This window comes from Halichoerus grypus, chromosome 10, assembly GCF_964656455.1.
Source record: "Halichoerus grypus chromosome 10, mHalGry1.hap1.1, whole genome shotgun sequence".
Classification (NCBI taxonomy): domain Eukaryota; kingdom Metazoa; phylum Chordata; class Mammalia; order Carnivora; family Phocidae; genus Halichoerus; species Halichoerus grypus.
This window is the reverse complement of record NC_135721.1, coordinates 38,207,239-38,223,424: the sequence shown is the minus strand read 5'-3', so window position 1 is coordinate 38,223,424 and position 16,186 is coordinate 38,207,239. Positions and strand designations below refer to the sequence as shown.

The following is a 16,186-nucleotide window of genomic DNA, read 5'->3' as shown; positions in this document are numbered from 1 at the left end:
TCATCTAGTCTTTCAATTTCTCTATAAGACTCAGAATATCTTCTCAACTTCCCTTTACATAAAAAAAATCCCATTCAGCATTGTACTGAATGGCCTCTTTTGCTCTAGATTCAAAGAACGTCATTTCCCAATGACTCCATGCCTTTCTTCATTTTTCCTTCAAAATGGCGGACTTTAGACGTTCCACGAATAACACCACGTGCGCCTGCGCCTCCCGCGGCCATTTCGCCCAGCAGCCCAAACTCCAGCCTCTGCTCCGCGAAGCGCCTGCGCAAGAGCCTCCAGAGCCCAGTGGCTCCTCCCCCTAGCTGAGTACGCTTGAAACCGCACGTTCCCGTCCCTTCCCTCCCCCGCTGACTCTGCACCGCCCTTACCCCTTTCCTGTGAGATTCTTCCGCCAAGTGGAAAACCCATCTTCGGTCGACAGCCTACGCAATTGAAGAGCAATCCAATAGGCACATACAGCCCTGGGGCTCGTCACTCAGTCTTATCTATGCACCCCTGCAATTTTCCTCTGGGCCCTAAAGTTGATAAGCGATTTCGCGGGACTTTTTTGCATACCGTAGGCAACAAATGGAAAGAATGGCTGTGGCGGAGGGATCTCTCGCTTACGCTCTGTGTACTTTAACCTAATGGGGGTCGTCCGGGAGTCGGAGGGGGAGGGGAGAGGGAGGAGGCAGCCAAGGAATTGTTTTTTTCTCTCGCCCCGCCTGCGCCAGGCCGGCCAATGGAGATGGGCTATTTATCCACGAGCCTCGCCCAGCTTCTTGGACTAGGCCAATGAGCGGCGGAAGCGGCTCCGAGGGGGCGGACCCGAGAGGCTGTGCGTGTCTTGTGAGAGCTCTTGAACCAAGTCAGAGCTAGAGCTGGGCGGCTGGAAACGGCGGCCGCCGCTGGTGACTCAGGGAGGCAGGAGGCGGGGTAAGAGCGCCGCGGCCTCGGCTGAGGGGAGAGGAGGAAGAAAGATGAAGGCGCCGAGCCCGCGGCCCTGCCGCCCCCGCCCCGCGGCGCAGGCCGGGGCGAGGGACGCCCGGGGGTCGGCGGCCGGGAGAGCGCTGTGTCGGGGCGGGGCGGCGGGGCAAGTGCGGAACCGCGGGCTCGCCCCTCCCGCGGGGCCGCCCGGGGCGGGGACGCGGCCGCCCCGGACGGGCCCTCGCTTCTGGCCTTTTCTTTCCCAGGGTGGGGGGCGAACACTTTAAAATCCACTTAGGCTACAGAATAATTCTCCCGTCACTCCCTCTGCGTTTAGGTTTAAGGTTTTGGAAAAGCGAAACTTGGGAGAACGAGGGTCACGCGGCGCTTGGGCCCGTGTTTGCGGTGGGGGAGGGATCCGGGGGGCGGGGGAGGACGCCGGTGTAGAGATCGGGTGTTGGGTCCTCCCTCGCACCGGCCGCCGCCGCCGCCGCCTAGGGTCTGGTGCTCCGAGCGGGGTTAGGACCCATCCCTCCGTCCCCGCTTCCCCCGCGTCCTCTCTTCCCGGCCCCCTCCCACCGGCAGCCCCGGTTGCATTTTGTTTTTGTATTTTTGCAGGGAGGAGCCCTTCCTGCAGGCGTGGAAACCATGGTGCTCACGCTCGGAGAAAGTTGGCCAGTATTGGTGGGGAAGCGATTCCTCAGTCTGTCCGCAGCCGACGGCAGCGACGGCAGCCACGACAGCTGGGACGTGGAGCGCGTCGCCGAGTGGCCCTGGCTCTCTGGGACCATTCGAGCTGTCTCCCACACCGACGTTACCAAGAAGGACCTGAAGGTAAAATCAGCTCCCGGGCCTCAGCTGTCGGGCGTTTTGTAGTTACCTTGGTAACGAGACAGCCAGTGGGGGCCCCCCTCCCCTCTTCTGAAAAGGGCGACCAGAAAGTTGGCATCTGATCTGAAGGTGCAGAAAACTAGACCTTGAAAGTCTTTGAAATGGTTGTGTAGAACCGAGGTGTGTTTGGTTTCCAGTTGCTTGAGTTTAATGACGGCCTTGGGGTTGCTCAGACACGCTTCGTTACTGCTCGCTCTGTGCCTTAGTAGGACTGTATGATTATTTTTCCGAAGGGGGAGTATTGTTAATATTAGATTGGTCAGGTAGGTGATGTTAGGAATCATTAAGAATTGAGAGCTACGGCTTCCAGGTGGTTTTTTTGTTTGTGTGTTCCTCTTAATTTCTTCACCCAACGTTAAACTTTCAGACTTGATAGAAATGAAGTGCGTGAAGAGGGAGGAGCTTAGTTCTGTTTGGCATATTAGGGTGGGTACTTGTCCGTATATGGTGGGTCAGGGTGGAAGTGGGTTCCTGGTCGCCTGTGATGAGCCTGTAGGTAGGTGTGGGCTTTGACCATATATGGAGGGCAGGGGTGGAGCCGACCCTTATATGGTGTGTTAGAGGAACGGCTTTGAAATATTCCACTTTGGTGTTGGGGGGGGAGGGAGAAAACGGGAACAAGTGTGGACAGTGATTTTTAATCAGAATGACACTCAGAACCTTTTTCAGTTAGATCTTTTCAAAAAGAGATGAATTCTAATTGTACTCCCTAATTGAAGTATTGGTGGCAAAGGATTGTCTGGGAACAACCAGTGAGGAAGCTATTCTACCAACAAAGACTCCTTTGTGCAAAAATAACTGGAGAAAGGTCCCTAACAAAGACTCCAAAGTGGTGATAATTTGAAGGAAGCTTGTTAGAAGAGATTTCCACCCTGGATAGTGGATATGTTTTAGCATCTTCACTGGATCATTATGGCTTTTTCTTGAAAACTGTGTTCAGATTGGAAAGCAAGTTTTAGCATTGGCAGTTGAATACATGTTGATTTCTGACACCCTACTCATTTGAACACTTTAAGGTGATAGTACATGCCCAAACCAGTTTTAATCTGCAAAGGGTTGTTGGAAAAGGATATGTGGTCATATATTTTTAAAGCTCCCAGCATGCCTTGTCTTCATGTTGAAAAGGAGTGACTGTTGAGCACTTAGCCACGTGCCAGGCATCCTACTGAACACTTCTTAGCCATGATCTTATTAATCCTTACAGCAGCTCTTCGGGAGTAGGTACTAATGTTGCTGCATTTTACAGACAAAAATATCGGGGTTGGGGGAATTAAGTATCTCACCAAGGTCACATACCTAGAAATTGGCATAGCCTGTGTTCTAACCTAGGAAGTTTTGATACTTGAGCCCACCGTCTTTACCATTATTCTCCCTGTGCCACAAAAGGACTCCTGTCATACACTGTGAAGTTTGGTTTTTCATTCCTCACAGCAAAGTGGATTTTGCTGTTTATAGAAAGAAAGTAGTGTGGTACAAAGATGGCCAACCTATTTGCTTCGGGCTAATCTTTCTCCATAAAGTGGGCTTTGTGTACCAGATTTCAGTCATAGTTGTTGTGGTTTATTTCACCTGCCAAGTAGAATTTTCTCTAGTGCATTTGTTTTTATCTCATTTGAATGGAAACAAGATTTAAGTCTTTAGTTCTTTGGCAGATGATGACAGACTAGGTGTTCTCTTCCCCAACAGGACCTAGCTATAGACCCATTGGATTAGGAAGGCAGTCTAGGAGGTCCTTCTTGGGTATTCTTTTTAATCTCCACTTTTCTGCCACCCCCAGTCTTTGAGGTGGTGGTAATATCTTCGTTTTCAGAATGAGAAGCTAGATTTGGGAAAAGGAGTTTTGTCCAGATTTGCATAATTAGCTACTCAGTGATGGAGAGAGGATTTGAATCTAGATTTGGCTTTGTCTTTTCCATTGCACCAAGGTGCCTCACCTGAAGATAAACAGGGATTTTTCATTTGAAGAACAATTTTAACTATATTTGATTTTTGATTTACCTGCAGACTTTGTAATTCAGCCTTCATGTAAGGTGCAAATTACTGGATTTCTTTTATGTAATCATGATTTATCATTATGTTCCTTAATTGAGTAACAGATGGTTTAAGTTTTAAGGGCATCTTGTATTAGCAAAAACATAGACTTTCAAAATACTAGAACCAAATCCTGGTTGGGGAAATGCAGGCAGGAGCTAGTAATGAAGACCATGATTACAGTTGGGCTTAATGTATTAAGTTTTTGGGGGTAAAATGGGACTGGGGTCTAAGATGAATATAAATGAATAAAATTCAAGTAGTATGCAATTGGTTTGGTTTTAGAAGTACAAGTTTGTCTAGACTGAGGATGATGTTAATGAGGCCAAGACTCGTTAACTTTGTTTCACCTCGCGAGAGACTTTATAACACAGTCACTCACTCAGATACAATATGTCTAGTTGTTGCTTACGAAGAGGGTGAAGACCAAGTAATGATTAAATGCTTATTATGTGGCACCTTATTTAATTCTCACAAACATCCTAGATGGTAAACCACATTTTTTAGTGTTAGAAATTGAGGCTTGAAGAAATTAAAAAACTTGCCTAAGTTTGTCTTTAGATCTTAAACAGTGGACTTTAATATTCAGGTAGAGTGAGATTAAAGCACTGTATTTTGTGGGCCTTTATATCTTTAGCACTTAGAACACTGCTTGGCATGTAGTGTTTGCTGAAATACTTGAATGAATAAATGCAAGGAATCACAATTATTCTACATTGAAAAGCAGTTTTAGAAATAATCTACTGATGGAGCAGTGGCATTCTCTTGCTCTAGAATAACAACAAATCTTTATTAGTATGGTTATAAGAACCTCTTTTTATTTTACTCTTTCTACTTGAGTGTGAGACAAGTATCTTCATTGTGCATGCTGGGAATGTCTTTCTTCCCCAACTTGTCTGTCTAGGTCTTTTCTAGTTTCCTTTCTTCGAACCTAACTTATACTTGAGTCTTCTGCTGCTTCTTAGTTCTTAGGGATATCCCTAAGTAGCAGATGAGTAGTACTTGCCATCTCTGTGTACTATTTCCTGCTGTTAAAATTCCCTTTTTGGCAGTTGGGTGCTTTGACCAATGCCTAGCCTTTTCATCCTTACATGCAATTGGAATTCTGCTGCCAGTCAAACCATGTAAAATGAGAAATTCCTACCAGTGTAATAAAATCTGTTTACCCCCATAATTGAATGCTAAACTCTGGGATTTTAGGTAAGTATTTTATTTAGGTGTAAGAAGACATAAGCAGAAGCATAAAGTAATAATTTCCTAATTTGTGGAGAGTGGAATAAGTGGTATTCTGCATTATTAGTGCTGAGCATAGAATAGATATGTCATTAAAAACTTGACTAACAACCATGCCATTCTGTAAGTGCCTACTTTTAAACTTGGAAATATTTTACTTGGCCTTTCTGATGGTTTTCATAATCATATACTCAGATGAGATTAATGTATGTTAAGAGCGGGAGGTTTTGAGATTAGCTTGATTAGATATAATATTCATGTATTAAAAAGATCTTCTGTTGGGGAAAAATTAACTTGAAATAATTAATTTGAAATATTCAACATCTGGTCCAGATATTTAATAGGCTAATAAGGTACACATTTACAAAATGTCCTATTAAAAAAATAGCAAGTTTGGAAATTATAGGTAGTGAATCATAATTAATCGGCCTCTTTTTGGCCTTTGGAATCAGACAGCATAAATAACATCTACTTTGTGTGCCAAAGGAACATGAGGGGAATAACACAATTTAAATGAGAACTAGTTACATCATTAAGCTTGCAGAAGCTTGGTCAGGTCACTTTAGTTCCCCCTGAATTTGAATTTTTATTGGTGTCCCTTTCTGGGGGGGGAGGGGCAGAGGGAGAGGGAAGGACAGAGAGAGAGAGAATCACAAGCAGGCTCCATGCCTAGCGCGTGAGCCCAATGTGGGGCTTGATCTCACAACCCTGAGATCATGACCTGAGTTGAAAGCAAGCAAGAGTCAGATGCTTAACCCACTGAGCCACTCAGACGTCCCTGGTGTGTCTTTTTATAGAAATTTTTGCATAGGAGGCTTGGGGGGGGGGGCGTCCCTTACATAGAGATCCTCAAGCTTCAAGGCACAAATGAGAGACATTTGTGGTTATGATAGGAAACTTTTGAAAGAGTGAAGAGAGCTTACAACTTGTTGGTTTCATTCTATTTTTTTAAAAAGTCACCTTTTTTCAAAGTAAAGTTACTGTGAGTTTTTGACCAATGCAGCCTAAACTCCGAAGTGATAAACTAAGTTATTTTTAAGGAGCTAAACTTAATTTTTGAATCACTCAAAAATTGGGATATAAAGAAGAAGGAGCCGTGTCTAAATTCTGGTTTAGGGTTGATCATAAGCTTTATAGATATAGTGATAAGTTTTGGAAAGCTACTGAACATCTTAATCCTTTACTTTTTTTTTTTTTCTGAATAGATATTGGATAATCATATTTAGGATCTTCTCTCCCCCATTCCTAACTGAACTGATACTCTGATACAAAGTAAGATTTGAATTACCATGGAAGTCTTAAAGCTACCTAATCTCCTTGCCAGATACTTTACATACCTTGTTTTAAGATTTTACTAACAATTCAGTGAGGGGTAGGTGTTAGTATTTTCATTTTGGAGCTAGCAAAACCAGTTTCAAAGAGCTTAGATTTAAGCAGGGGTTCTTAACCTGGCATGCAGGCTAATTGGTTTTCTTTGTAATGCTACATATATTGTTTTATGCAGGTAAAATCATTCTAAAAAAGCTTCAGCATAGCTGGGATTCAAACCCAGATTTCTTTGGTGCTGTAGTTTGTATATGCTCATTCCTCTTACACCACATTGATGGGAAAACTCATCTAAATCTAGTGTGGGTTTGAGGTTGATGTGATGTGGGGCAGAAAGACTACCCAATTTAGGGGAGCTATCATAGGACCTGTATTCTGTGACTGGGAAGGCAGGAAGATGAGCAGTCTCTAAACAGTTCTGTGAAGGACCATTGGATTGGATATAGTGATGGATGGAATTCCTAGAACCAAGGAGAGTGACAGGGCCTTGTCACATAATAGGTGCTGACACATCGGTATGGATTCTGTGATAACTGCAAGATTAAAAGCCTGCCATACCAAGAAGAGCATCTTCTCAGGGGGAGTTGCCTGAAAGTTAGGGATGCAGATTTTACTGTAGCGGGAGAAGGGTAGGATGGGTTTTAAATTTCACTGATTTTTAAAGATTGATATTATAAAGCCATAAAACTGGAGAAGGTTTGGGATTGGGACTAGTGGTATACCAGTTGGGAATGTCCTACCTGCTAAATGGTTGAGAGTAACAGAAGGTAAGAGGCCAATTCAGAGAGAAATTTATTCATTCAACAAGTATTTGAGTACTGACTGGGGACTGGATACCAGTGAAATACAGTGGTAAGTAAATACAGATATAGATTTCGACCTATTAAAATTCATGTGAATCAGCCACAAATAAATAATTCAAAGTGTGGGTAAGTGCTAGGAAGGAAAAGTATAGGGCTTTGGGTACAATTAACAAGGGGAACTCTTTTTGTGGGGGGGTTGCTCATTGGTATGGGAAGGCTTCTTTGAAGAAAGGATTTTTTAATTTGAGTTCTGACAGATGAATGGAAGTTAACTAAACTTTTTTTTAAGTTAAAGCTTGGAAAGGGAGATGGGATTGTCTATGAAATTATGAACAGGGCTGATGTGTTCATTAACTGATTCTTTGAAGCCAAAACTGAGAGGCCTCTCTAGTAAGAAAAGGGATTTTTAAGTCAAGTAAAAATAGTGATTTTTACACCAAATATTGAAGGAGTTTAGGGTCAGTTTATCAACTATTTGTTTCTATATTTAGCAAAGTAGTCTTTGACTCCAGACTCCCAGTTTATTCAACTGAAAGGGATGTTGAGGATGTGCTGTCTACTAGGCCTTGTAAGGCTAAATCCTATGCATACCAAAGGGATTCAAAACAAGTGGTGGATTATGCTGATGGTGGGGGGGTCATCTTAAGCCCACAGTGTCATTTTAGAATCACAATGACGCCCAATAGGTATTTTTTTTTAGGGTTTCAAATTTCTTTCTTTTGATTCTCAAAACTCTGATGTCTGGCATATGTAAAAACCTTCTACATGGGGGTTCTTTGCTGTATGGGCTTCCTAGAAGTTACTTTTGGGGCAGAGATTGGCCTCCTTGACTGCTATTTCCCAAAATGATGTGGAAGCCAAAGCTTGATGGTTAAATTAACCTGTTAGGTTGGTTTATTGTGGACTGTGAAAGGAAGTAAGAGTGGGAAAGAGGGACAGCACATTTAGATAAAGATTCAAGTAGAAAATTAAGGGTATAATTCAACTTTGGCATTTTTCATGTTTATTTTCATTAATTGAATCTGCTTTTTTTCACTTCTGTTTAGGTGTGTGTGGAGTTTGATGGGGAATCTTGGAGGAAGAGAAGATGGATAGAAGTCTACAGCCTTCTAAGGAGAGCATTTTTAGTAGAGCATAACTTGGTTTTGGCTGAACGAAAATCTCCTGAAATTTCTGAACGAGTTGTTCAGTGGCCTGCAATAGTGAGTACAGCTTGGGGTTATGAGAACAGGGTATTTAATCCATTATGAGTGAAACAAGGGAAATGTATATGGCCTTTAGAGAATAATATTTGGCCTTTGGAGAATAATAGTACAGATACATGGCAAGGTAGAGGAGTCAGAAGAGCACCCAGAATCTCCTGTCAGCCCTGCTAGGCACCCTATTACTCTGGGCCCCTGACTTTCTCCCACCTCATTTTCTTCACTTGAAAAATGGGGATGGAGGTAATGTGGGGAATGTCTAGGTCAGAGGTCAGAAATCAGCATATGTATATAGGCATACATATATATGTATATTTGACTTGACCTTTATAGAGTTTTAAGAAAATTTGAATTAGTTGTTTGCTTTTAAAATACGGAGAGTATACCTTAAAATCTGGCTGTTTCCTGGCTCCTGTAGGGGTTGCCAGTCTTGGCCTAATGATCTCTAAGGTTCTCTCTGACTCATAATATTCTTTGGCTCTGAAGGTACTGGCAGTCAGTACATGATTATGCCATTTCCACATCGTAAATCTGGTGTAGTTAGAAGATGAGAGTGCTCACAGTGTCTGGAGAGGACAATTCAGGTTTTGTGAGACATAGGGCTTAACAGTGGAAGTGCCAGGTTTAAACAGTTGGAAAAGCTAGAAGGTGGCTGAAAGGCTGACTAGATTGTGAAGGGTCTAGCATGCTGTGCTAGCAAAGTTAAGATTTTGCCTGTGGGTGAGAAGAGCTGCTGGAGGTTTTTGAGTGGTATAGGGTTTTGGTTAAAGTTGTATTTTGCTCTTTGTATCCCCACCCCAGCTATTAAGAATTTCCTAAAAACATAGCCCTGTCTCCCCAAAAAAATGTATACACACAATTTTTCACATAAATTTTGGAGAAGCCGTGTATTTCTTAACCCAGACCTATATGTTAATGACTCCCAAATGTGTGTCTGGTTTAAATGATTGATTTTGGATGAAAATTGTGCAATCTTGTTGTGGTTTTATAAATAGTTGTTATTGAGATACCAGCAGTAAGTAAAAAACTTAATGGTTTTATCTCTCTGCATGTGTAGAAAATTGCTAGTCCCCATATTCAGAGTTATGCTGATGGCAATTGTGACGCCAAGACATTTTGTTTTGTTCTAGGTGTATAAGTCTCTGTTGGACAAAGCTGGTTTGGGATCCATAACCTCTATTCGCTTTCTAGGAGATCAACAAAGAGCGTTTCTTTCTAAAGACCTTCTGAAGCCTATACAGGTAAAAGATAAAAACAATATTAAACTCTAAAGATAGAAATATAAATTTTTTAATATGAGAACTAAAATACTGATTCTGATTGCTCTAATTCTAGTAGATAACACAGAAAAGGACCCATCTCATCAGAAGTTAGTTGTTAGACATCATCCTTCAGTGTTAACCATTGGGTTGGTGCTGTCCATTTGGGGTTGGAAGGACAGAGGTAGTACAGTTGATGGTGTGTGTTTATGTTTGGAAACACTAGGTGATACGAAAATAATTTTTAAAAATTTGTATATATATACATGTACATATATCCATATCCATGTAGGGCGGTCATTATTTATGTATTCTATGTGTGGGAAGTTGCCTGCTTGCTAGAATATATTTATAACCCCCAAATCAGTACTTAGGCACTTTCATGGTCATTCACAGACATTGGCAGAGTGGTAAAAAATTTGAGTTACCTGACAAGTCTTCCCAGCTGAAGTCAGATAAAGTGACACATTCTGCCTTCTTGTTTCATCTCTCATACTGTAAACTGATGTGCTTTTTGAGGTCTCTTTAGTGCTGAATTTTTGTGCTTTTTTTTGTTGGTGGTTTCACTATACCAAATGTAGTGCTGAAGTGCTATCTAGTGTTCCTAAGTGCAAGAAGGCCATGATGTGTCTTAGGGAGGAAATACATATGTTAGATAAGTTTCATTCAGCTGTGAGTTACAGTGCTGTTGGCTGTGATTTCCAGATTAATAATGCAGTGGGATAAAATAATGTGTCTTCCACAGAAACACACTTAAAACATGATTGTATATAGGTTGGTTGATGAAACTGACCAAGAGGCTCAAAGGAACCTAACCCTATCTTTCCACTAGGAACAGTGGTTCGCTATTCATTTGTGGTAATTTAGTGAAACATAATTATCATGAATAATGAGAATTGAGAGCACATGCATGTTTCCACTTAGCTTGCAAAACTCCCACCCTTCATAACATTTAGGCTCTTGGGTCTTGGTTATATGTGATTATTTTCTTTATGAAAATATTGGGAGAGAGGGAAAGAACACACAGATTATCTCTAGTTTACTCCCTTAGGAGTAATGTTGGTCATATAATAACATTCGTCTTCTAGATGTCATTTATGAAACTTAATCTCCTTTACCCACTTGGATTTGGTGACCTGACATGTTTCTGTGGACTGTACAAAAATTAAAGTCAGTTATTTGTTAAAAGGCAGTTTAGGGCCCATGGTCATTGCCATTGATGTGCCTGTATTGGAAAACCCAAAGCACTGGCTTTCTCCCTACTTAAGTCTCATTTTCGTATCGTGGAAGTAAGTGAAAACAAAGTCCACATTCTGAACCTTCTTTTATTTATTTATTTATTATTTATTTATTTATTTATTTTTTAAATTTTATTTATTTATTTGAGAGAGAGAATGAGATAGAGAGAGCATGAGAGGGGGGAGGGTCAGAGGGAGAAGCAGGCTCCCCGTTCAGCAGGGAGCCCGATGCGGGACTCGATCCCGGGGACTCCAGGATCATGACCTGAGCCGAAGGCAGCCGCTTAACCAACTGAGCCACCCAGGCGCCCCCTGAACCTTCTTTTAATGTTTAAGTAAATAGAACAAAGAAGGGGTTTTTGCTTGTTAATTTCAGATGCCGGTTACCTTCAGTTACCTTCGTCATGTCAAGTAGGCATGTTGATATTTTTCCTGCCTTAAAAGGAAGAATGACTTGCTCTTAAGGACCAAGGAAGATACAGGAGGGGCTTTGGATACCTTGCTTTACTTAGTGATAGAGTAGTTTTTACTTCTCAGCATTGTTTTCTGGACAGTTCTGCTTTACATCTTTTGTGTGTCCAAGCTTTTCAGTCAAAGTAGAACTTGTAGAAACAAAGTAGGAACTTTTGTTTCTTGAGATTGGAAATGCAAGGTCTAGATCAGTTAGTTTTTATTTGTTCTCAGTGAGATGCACTGTGGCTATCAGTATGAATATTAATATTAATTGAGGGAGATTATGATGTGTGCTCTTGACTTTTACTGATGATAATAGTGGCCAAAGTTCAGTGCTCGGGGCATTCTCTTATAGATATGATTATATTAGGCTTCTACTGTATGAAACTATGTTGAGGACTGTGATTACTGTAGTAGAATGCTTGTCCTAAATAATGCACAGAGAACCTGAAAATCATTTGGCATATATAGAAGTTGGATTTGAAGCTTAAGGTCTGTTTTTTGGATTGAATTTGACTTATCCACGTGTGGGTAAGAAAAAAGACAAAATACCCAGGTCAACTGTCTGGCATTCAAACTCTCCTAGGCAGAGTAGAATTTTTCTACCTTGTTTTAAGAGCCATTTGTGGCTTTCCCCATTAATGTGCTATTTATCTTTTAGTAGGAATTGGAGCACACATTTACATTATTTTGAAATTGCAGCAGCATGAAGAAATAAAAAGCCCCCACACATGGCCCATTCTGATAATTAATGTTGAGCTCTTCTGAAGACCCTGGATTAAGTCTAATGTTATTTGGCTTAAGAAATGCATTTTTCCAGCATGGCCTCTCTGAAAGACTAGTTATTCCCAGTGGGAGAGATGGATGAACTATTTTTGGCTACTATGTATCCATTTCACAGTGTCCGAAAAGCATGAAGGCCTGATATTAGAAGGGCTTCTGTGCTTTTAAGTTTGTGTTTGGCAGGTTATTCCTATTGACAGTTTCTGTATATGTTTATCGTAACTTAGTGTGCACACAAAGCCAAAAGACTATGGAATAGTGCCCAAAATGGAGCTGCTGCCAAGAATTGAGTGTTTCAAAACTGGCTTGCTGAAAACTTAGGCTGTTCATTCAGATTGTGTCCCTCCCCATCCCCCCTTTACCATTTGTAAACAAGAATGCATTTGGAATTCAGTTAGGTTAAATCAGTCTATGTGAAGTGATTTGTTAAAAACAGTTTCGATGAATTGACACTACATATCTATGTGCTTCTATGTGTGTGTGTTTTGCCCCTGGGAATTCCCATGGGTTGACCAGCTTCTTTGTTTCCTTATTATATTTCCCATAGTCAAAGTTGTGTCATATTTAAAATTATGCTTTGAGCCACTCTTAGTATTTGTCATGCTCTTAGCTTGGGGTGACTTCACTTTAGTCTCCCCTATATGTGTGATTATTTAATGGATTCCTACTATTTGACCTATTAAGTTCATTGGAGTTGCAGTGGTTTGGTGCCATCAAATGGCTAATGACAGTACTTTGACATTAAGCTGGTTGAAATGTCCACTGGAGTTTAAACAGCTCTTATTTGTTACTTTAAAATGTAATGCTCTTCCATTTTTCAGGATGTAAACAATCTTCGACTTTCCCTTATGGATAATCAGAATGTCAGTAAAGAATTTCAAGCTTTGATTGTGAAACATTTGGATGAAAGCCATCTTTTACAAGGTATGTAGCTTATTTGTTGGTGACAGTTCATGAGTTGACCAATGATTAGCTTGTAAGAAGGTACATTTTAGTCCTCACTCATTCTCTCATGATGAGATTTCTAATTTTTTAGAGATTTCCTTTTGCTTTCCTCATGCAGCTAGATGATTGAAGGACTTTATATATTCTGAAGCCTCTGAAATTTGGAAAGCTCAGGGCTTATGTGAAAACTAGTAAGGTAAATATTAAAAAAGCTCAGCTGTATTTTGACATGGAATTTGATATGTTTGAAATTTCAGTCTTAAAAAATCGGTGAAACATGAATTTGATAATCCTGATCCTCCAGTATATTACTGAGTTTCCTGGTCAGTTCCACAGTCCTAAGGATTTTAGAAGACTTACCAGTTCTGTTGGGGTTCCTGAATCTGGATCCGCTAAAACTGCACAGGACAGTGAGTTAGGGCTCAATGAGTTATCTGGTACTACTTGGTCTTATACAAACGCTGGAATAAATATATTGGTTTTTTTTATTCCATTTTCCTATTAATCTACCTAAAAGTTTAAAATAAAAAGCTTAAATTTTCTCCTGGCTTTGCTGAAATGTCATCTTCTCATGTTTATAGCAGTATCTTTTAATGTTTATTTTTGCTTACTGCTTTTTTTAAAGACTTGAGAAAATATTATCCTGGATGATGGTATGTTGGGAAATAATGCAAATTGCTCTAAGGATTTTTTTTTTTCCAGGTGACAAAAACCTAGTTGGTTCAGAAGTAAAAATTTATAGCTTGGACCCATCTACTCAGTGGTTTTCTGCAACCATTGTAAATGGAAACCCAGCATCAAAAACTCTGCAAGTCAACTGTGAGGAGGTAAAAGATGATGCTAATTGCATGTAAGATAACTTGACAGAGGAAGATAATTCTAAAAAGGAATTATAATATCTTATAGGAGCTAAACAGCTTTATTATCTTTATATTAAAATATTAGAGCAGAAAAATAAATAGAACTATTGTTTTTAAAAGAAATTATTTGTAAGAAGCTTCTGCTGTATGTTAACAGAGCTAATTTCTGGTATGTTTCTGAGCATTTTTAAGTTTTCTAGTATCTTTGTTTTATTTAGATTCCAGCACTGAAAATTGTTGATCCGTCACTGATTCATGTTGAAGTTGTACATGATAACTTTGTGACGTGTGGTAAGATATATTATTTGATTAAAGCCTTTGTTCTCCTTCCTATCTTTCCTCTTTCTCCTTTTCATGTTAAGAGAAACAGGGAAGCCAACCTACCTATTTTTAAATATTTTAGGTAATTCTACAAGAATTGGAGCTGTAAAACGCAAGTCTTCTGAGAATAATGGAAGCCTAGTTTCCAAACAAGCAAAATCTTGCTCTGAGGTAACCTGACTTATGTTTGTCACTTATGTGAAAGTTTCCTTAATTCTAACGGTGCGTGGCCAGCTTGTTAGTGGTTATTAAGCTCTCTTCTCTACTATTCTGTGCTGTCTTGTCTGCTCTTCTTTGCTAGTTCCAGATCTTGGCCATAATTTCTACACTCAAGCAGATGGAGATAATATAAGTTTCTGGTTAACTATTTTTTTTGTGTAAAACATGTTTTATTTTTTGATATTTGCTGAAAAAATAGATTTGACAATTTCACCCATAAGGAGTGTTTTTGAGGGTAAACTAGTTGTGTGTATCAAGCTGGAAGAAAGCCTGGCATGAGAGGAGGGGAAGAACCTTAGAAATCTGAGTAGGTATTGAAATGGGACTCCCCTTCCTCAGTAATAGAGAGGTTTGATTGATAATTTATGATTGGTTAAACAAACATATTAGTTTTTTAAGGGAAGTGGTTAGTTTACCATTACTAATTTCTGTCTAGGACAGTATAGTTTGGTATGAATGCCACTGTGAGTTCAAGTACTGGATTTAATTCTATTCTGAATTGGTTAGGATTTAGATCAAGAAACTTAAGGCTGTTTCTCCTTTTAGGTGAGTTGAATCCTTAGGACCTATTACAATACAAATAACTTTTTTACAACTTAGGTATCCAGATGCATTTGTGTTACCATGACAGAAACACCTTTATGATGCTCTGCTCCAGGCTGGAGTTTAGAATTTTAAAATTGACCAAGTTGGTGTTAAGATTGTTGACAGCACTTTAGAGGGAACTTTGGGGTTTGTGGGAGTAAGGCAAGGAGAAATGGTATGGGAGTGGGGCAGAGTCAGTTAATGAACCTAGGGCTCTGGATTGGGGCAGACTGGACTACAACATCAGCTAGAACCAAAGTAAGCACTGTGCTACACAAATATATAAGAATCTAACTGGCTAAGATGATTGGCTTTCCTGAGTCTTAAGCCTGTGTATAGGCAACAGGAACTTTGACACTTGACCAAAAACTTTGTAAAGCAAGATATATCTCTCTCTTCCTTCCAAGTCTGTAGGCCTCACCTCAGGTTGTTCAGGAAAGAACGAAGAGGTTATTATTGGAAATTAATATTACTACTTTCATTTTTACCTTAAAGTTTACAAGGGAGAAGTAATGTAGTAGGGACTGTAAAGTGAGGATGTCAAGCAAGTGATTCTTGTATCTCGGAGTTAAACTCACAGAGGATATTTTCAAGTACTCCACAGTATCAGAAGCTGAGAAAGAAACAGAGTAGAATAATAACTTGTTAGGTTTCAACATTGGATAAATTGTTGGCAATCTAGGGTAGAGGTAATAAAGGCCAGTTTGGAGATGTTGGGGGTAGCCTGTCATGGAGAATGCATCAGTGTAAATAGTTGGTGAGATGAAAAGGAGCACCACATGATGTGTTGAGGAGGGGGCTAGAGAATAGGAAATGGCATCCGGATGGATCACTGAAGAATCGTCCTGGGGTACAGCCTGGACTGGGGTCAGGGAAACTCCTATGGAAGAAGGTGCCAGTTCTTCACAGTGACAAGTGTATCAGTGATGGGACACATAATTGAGCAAGTAAATGTATAGCCTTCAAGGAGGCATGTGTAAATTGTGGTAGTATATACGTACATAAGTGATCCTCCCTGCCTGACTCGTACTCTTCAAGGGCAGGGAGCATGTCTTTTTGATCTCTGTCAGCATTTTGTCCAGCTCAGTAGCTTTGTGTGCTACTGAACTGATTATTGGGTACCGT

General features: G+C 40.5%; 1 protein-coding gene across 3 annotated transcripts in view; it reads left to right on the top strand.

Moving 5' to 3' along the window:
* The first annotated feature begins 795 nt into the window (after positions 1–795).
* Positions 796–16,186, top strand: part of KDM3A (lysine demethylase 3A) — a 56,180-nt gene continuing 40,789 nt past the window's right edge. For 2 of the 3 annotated variants that reach the window (XM_036076171.2, XM_036076169.2), the window contains exons 1-8: positions 796–921; positions 1,531–1,746; positions 8,243–8,398; positions 9,529–9,639; positions 12,953–13,055; positions 13,779–13,903; positions 14,155–14,227; positions 14,340–14,428. In XM_036076171.2, coding sequence (XP_035932064.1) covers positions 1,561–1,746; positions 8,243–8,398; positions 9,529–9,639; positions 12,953–13,055; positions 13,779–13,903; positions 14,155–14,227; positions 14,340–14,428 — 843 coding nt within the window. In that variant the 5' untranslated portion in view covers positions 796–921; positions 1,531–1,560. Of the gene's footprint in view, positions 922–951; positions 1,747–8,242; positions 8,399–9,528; positions 9,640–12,952; positions 13,056–13,778; positions 13,904–14,154; positions 14,228–14,339; positions 14,429–16,186 lie in introns of those variants that run through there. The other variant, XM_036076170.2, reaches the window with a different exon arrangement.